Source organism: Mesitornis unicolor, unplaced genomic scaffold (genome assembly GCF_000695765.1).
Source record: "Mesitornis unicolor isolate BGI_N332 unplaced genomic scaffold, ASM69576v1 scaffold47278, whole genome shotgun sequence".
NCBI classification, from domain to species: domain Eukaryota; kingdom Metazoa; phylum Chordata; class Aves; order Mesitornithiformes; family Mesitornithidae; genus Mesitornis; species Mesitornis unicolor.
The window spans coordinates 16,875-22,518 of NW_010203409.1; the positions used below are offsets into that span (position 1 = coordinate 16,875).

General features: G+C 39.3%; 1 protein-coding gene across 1 annotated transcript in view; it reads right to left on the reverse strand.

Moving 5' to 3' along the window:
• The window catches only part of LOC104545528 (chromosome unknown open reading frame, human C1orf159), a 10,120-nt gene extending 4,896 nt beyond the window's left edge, over nt 1-5,224 (reverse strand). The window contains exons 1-5 of the mRNA XM_010190692.1: nt 5,150-5,224; nt 4,912-5,002; nt 3,495-3,570; nt 1,432-1,536; nt 466-531 (exon numbers count right to left, since the gene is read on the reverse strand). Of these exons, the coding sequence (XP_010188994.1) occupies nt 466-531; nt 1,432-1,536; nt 3,495-3,570; nt 4,912-4,983 (319 nt within the window). The 5' untranslated portion in view covers nt 4,984-5,002; nt 5,150-5,224. The remainder of the gene's footprint in view (nt 1-465; nt 532-1,431; nt 1,537-3,494; nt 3,571-4,911; nt 5,003-5,149) is intronic.
• Nucleotides 5,225-5,644: the final 420 nt, after the last annotated feature.

The following is a 5,644-nucleotide window of genomic DNA, read 5'->3' on the forward strand; positions in this document are numbered from 1 at the left end:
TGCAATGCTGCTATCTAAATATTTTCCATTTGCATTATTATTATCAGTGTTGAAAAGGACTTCGAGGAGATTAAACAGCAATGACTAGTCAGCAGTGATAAAAGAAACCTAGAGAAAGGCTAACCAAGTTGCCTCACCCCTAAAAGCCAAAACTCTTGCAGCATAAGGTTCAAAACTCAAGTTACAGGGTTTCAGAAATAACCAGCACAACCCGTACCAGAAAAATCACTTCAAGGTCACTCGGACAAGATGAAAGAACCACTCAGCAAAACACAGTTACCTCAAAACTCAACTTGAAGACCGATAAAAGATTCTTGTGGAGAACAAGCCAGAAAAAGTAGAAATGGCTGCAACCTTTAGAATAAAACCTATGCTACAGGAAAACATGGTTTACAACTTGTTTCAGATGTCGTGTCACGAAGTGTGTGATCGCAAAACCTGCGCTCAAGAGCTATCTCCACTTACCTATGTTCTGTATGAAAGGAGTTACAGTGCTTATATTCATCTGGAAATTCATTCCTCTGATACCAGCTGTAATCAAAGAGAATTATTTACAGTAAAATCTGACAAAAACTAGATTTGTTGAAAATCTTCACAAAAGGTTATTATACTTCTTAGTAATTATTTGAAATTCTGTAAGAATCTTCGTTTCTCCCATGAAAAATTCAGTCTTCAGAGCACTTCTGAGAATTTCAAAAATACAAAGCAAACAAGTATCGTCATAATTTGTCCAGAAAGAAAATAATTCACTGGTGTATCACTTGGATCAGATTTCTTACCTCTCACTAAAAATATTTACAAGCAATTGAATGGCTCTCACCTCTCCAACAAAGCACAAGTACAAAACGAATCAAGCTTTCTTAATATAGATTTTTCAGAGAACTCAAGTACAGTCTGAACTATTGTGTGCTCTGGAGAAGTCCCTAGCAAACGCCCACAGCAAATGCCTTTTTTCTTATAGCACAGATTAAAGCAGCCACGAAATTCACTATTCCCTGTATGCCTGATACAGATCTTGCCCTGTAAGCTTCATTGTTTTGATGTTTAGGACTTCTCTTTTTTATTTTAAAAGCTTGCATTGGGCTGAATGATTTTTTCTTTTTTAATGTTGCATTTGGCTTTGCAGATTTAGGTACTCTAATACTTAACAGGATTTCGATCCTCCCCCCTCCAGACTCTGCAAACATTACACAGCACTCTGCACAGTTTCTGCAAACTGAATATTTTAAGTTTTCCTAGGTTTTGTTGCATGTTCAAAAGCTCAAAGTAATATTAGGACTTTGGAAAATGCTGATGTTTACAAGGGAGGGGATAAAAAAAATCTGCAGTATTTGCTGCCTTCTTGAACAGTCTTTGCTGGACCACACACGCAGGAAGAGATCTCGGTACCCAAAACCACCCATCAAAATAAAGGGATGGTAAATGACTCACTGCTCCTGCATTCAGTCAGGTTGTAAACAGATGAAACAGGAAGGGTTTCATTTTTGCATTTAATGCAGCTGCTGCTACCATCCTCGTTCCATCGTCTGTAACAACCTGCATAAGAATGAGATGTACAGAGATTCAAAACCAACAAAAGCAACACCGGGGGTATTTCCTGCTCTTCAGAAAGAGAGAGAGGCAACAGAAATTCTCTCCGTTTGGTCTGCTGGTTACAAACATCTCCTGCTTCCTATTATATTACACAAGTTAAGAGGTTTCATTTCTAAGTGTTTATTCCAGAAAAGATATAACCTTTCAAGGGCCAGAAAGAAGAAAAGAGTTACAAGCAAACAACTCCCAGAGGGCAATTTCAACGTAGCTCCATTCACCACTTCACATGTTATAGTTCTGAGAAAAATGGGAACTGTCTAACAACCTGGAACTCCCCTCAACACTAAAAAAGCAGCAGAATTTTACTGTTTATTTTCAAAGGTCATACATTGTCACGACAAAATGTAATGCCATTTTAATACATAGTATTGAAAACAGAAGTAGGCAGGGATGCAGATGCTAAGCACCAGAAAGAGTGTACTTGGATGAAAAAAAGATGCTGGCACCGCTATAGTCAATCACTCGAAGCACAGCAAGCTGAAAATATGAATACTGCCATGATACAGCCTTTTCCCCATGCCTCAGTCCTCTCCAGTACTGTACTATTTGTTTCACTTTAAGAAGAACCCAAGCCGGTTTAAACTATTCTGTGACAGATGGTGAGTGTTTTGTATCAGTCACCCTACCGTGCGGGCTAGAAACTGATTAAACTTTCATCTTGGCCTACGTCTTCGATGTTCAAATCTCTCAGTTTATGTTTAAATGCACATCCTGCTATGTCTTTGTTAAGAAAAAGAAAAAAATCAGGGCGCATCTTCCATCACAACTTCATTTAATACAATAAAGCTGCGGTGGTTTCACTTGAGGCTTAGAATTGAGTCGTGAAGATTAGAAGGATATTCCTTCTAGATCATATTACAGTCTGCATTTAAAGGGGGGGGGGGAAAAAACCTTACTGTGCTGGCTAAAATCCAGTTCTATAGAGCCTTGAGCCAAACTGGTATCAATTATCCCATAAAGCAAACCATTAGTAAGGTGCTGATTTGGAAACAGCTCTGCTGCTACGTTTTCCTTAGAGAGAAGCAGCCCATTTGATGCCCACAGTAAAAAATTACATCTGACACTTAATCTAAACACAAGCAGACCAAATGTAAGGGCAAAGACTTTCTACAGGAATAGGAAGCACAGCAATTATTTGACACTAAGGATATGGGTATATTATCAGTTTCCAATAAAATTTAGGAGTGTATCATCCCGCAACTTGGAGTCAATTGTTTATACCACTTGTAAGATCATTTAGCAGCAGAAGTGAATGCATTAAATGAAGTAACAGTTAGAGAAGCTAACAAAGCAGTGAAAATATAGGCTTAAAATGCTTTAACAACCATCACAAGGAAATGGCTGAACCCAGACGTGGAGCCCAGTTTTTAAGTCACTAATTCTCTTGTTACTGTGGGCTCTGAAGCCATTCTCCCACTTTCGCTTTGATTTTAAATAAATGAAAGATCACCCTTTTGCTACTGCTGGAGAGTGACAAAAGTAGTTTTGAACTCCATTTAGAAGAGATCAACTCTACGTACACGGCACAAGGAAGAATGAGGCATTCTGTGCTAGCAAGACAATATTGGAATTATTCTTAATGCTCCCTTAGCTACACATTACAGCATTTTTGCTGTTTTATGCTCATTATAGGGGCTTTTAAGCATTCACAATCGCTTTTACATAATCCAACTGCACACTAAATACAGAAGATGAAGAATAACTTTATTAACAGTCTGTTCTTCTTCCCGTGCAAGAACATTTGTGAGTGCTAAGAAGCATAACCTTGTGTATATAGAGGAAGAAAGACTTCAGTATGTACATGCACTAATTATTTTAACTCCCCAATTAATCAGGCGTTGCGTTTTGGTGTTAACTGTCAAAAACAATCTGGACTTGTATTTTAAAAAATGACACTATACCTGGACTGCACTGGTTGGTTACTGGACAGGAACTGTTCGAATCGAACATATCCACACAGCATTCTGTTTCTGAAACCTGGGAAAAGAAATTACACTTCACACAGTTCTTAAGTTTAATAAAATGCTTCAATACAAATATCTACAGAAGGCATAGAAGGATAAGCAGTTTAACCACAGTTAAAACTTGCTATGGGTTTTTCTTTGTGCATTAAGCAACCTTAATAGGAGAGAACAAGCCAGATGCACCATCAAGCTCATTTTGACCTGGCAGCTGCTCCCCAAGCCGACACTTTGAGAACAAATGCACACTTTCACTGTTGACATTGGACTAAGCCCCAAAAAACTGCTTTAGAAATGTACTTGAGAAATTCTTCAGTGAAGCACAGTTCAGAGGGGGAGCTGGCCTTCCCACAGCACCACACAAATGCCCTAACAGATTTCCTCAGAAAGACTATTGGCAACATGACCAGCAAAACACAGTTTCCACTGAATGCCCATGCTGCGAGTGATTATAACATCTAGATTTGGCAGAGCAATCCAGCAGAACTACAAAAGCTTCTTCCTTCAACATTTAATAGAAAAGAATAACTTCACGTACCCTGAAGGCATGCCGTTTATTTTTATTTTCAGTTTGTTTATATAAAAGCCAGTTTGAAAATTATTTCGAGAGTATGACAAGCTGTGACATAAGCTTAGAGATAAATGGCTGCTAGAAACTCTTTGGTTCTTTTAACAGATATTAGTAATATCCCATATAAACTTGGGCATACCCACTCTCTGAATCTGTACAAGAAAAATAAGCCACAAAACTCCTCTAGCTTTTAAAGTTCTGCAGGTACATACCCCTAAAGAATAGAGCAAGTCAAACCAGTCTTAAAAAGGGATGAAGAGGAAGCATTCTTGGTCAAAAGTAACAAGAGCTGATCTATATTCAGCCATAGGAGATCTATAGATGACAAGTTTCTTTAAAGGTTTTCTTGGTCAAACTCTCCTGCAAGCAGAATTTTACACCCTGACCTTCATCTGTGACTTGCAGCAGTGTTTGCTTCAGAGCTTCTAAGTAATTTGAAAAGTTAACTTCTGCATATCCATGGTTTGGATTGTTTGCAGTTAAGCTTCCAAGCAGCTTGAAAAGTGGAGTTTTTTTATCATCAGGGTGTTTTTTCTACGCAGTGTGAGGTGCTATCAGTTGCATCCCTGCTAGCCTCCAAGCACATGACAAGAAAGAATTCAGTGCTTTAATAGGTAATCACCTGTCTTAGCAAACTGACCCACTGTAACAGTTTCAGGTAATGACTGCTAGCTCTATAGGTCATTTCTGTTGAATCAGAAACCTTCTATAAACTGCAATATAAGAGGAAAATAATCTGATTTGGTTTTGTAACGCCTAGCGCGACAAAAAACATGAAGTACCTACCGAACTTTCAGTAGATTTGCTGGCAACTTCTGCTACGAGTCTAGTTAGGAGAAGGACATATGGCACCTCCATGCCCAGGAAAGACACAGGTCTAAATAAGAACAAGGAGAGAAATTAGAATGTCTTATTAACGACAGAGAAGTTATGCTTTCCCTTTGTTAAGGAACTTTTGCCAACACATTCCTTTTATTCGAATGCAAAGGCCTTTAAATTAAATGCACCGGGGGCAATGACTTACCTTGGTGCAAGACACAAATTTGAGACATTCAGAATTTCCCCTCCAGCTGCAGAGGGGCAGGTTTCTGGCTATGGCAGACTGTGGTTGCTAAGAAACAAGGAACCTTATCAGTCTGCTCCAAACTGGGCCACGCAGAGACTGTTCCACACCCAGGATCTAAAAATCAATGTGATTGCAATAGAGCGGTTACCGCCTGGCACCGCCGCTGATAAGCTTCCCCACAGATACAGGCTCCTCCGGCTGCAGCATTGAGCTGTGATGGATTTGTATCACAACAGAGAGCACCCACCACTTGGAAAAGGCAATACTGTAATTAATTTCTCCCATGACAGCACAGTCATGAAGCATTAATGAAGCCTGTCTGTTAATAAGGAGAATTTCTCAATTGCCTGAGAACAGACCTCCTCAGTGTGGAGCAGCATATTGTAGACAGTCTGCTACAAACCTTGCTTTTTTTTCCCCCCTTCCACTTCAGCCGTACAACTCCACACATAA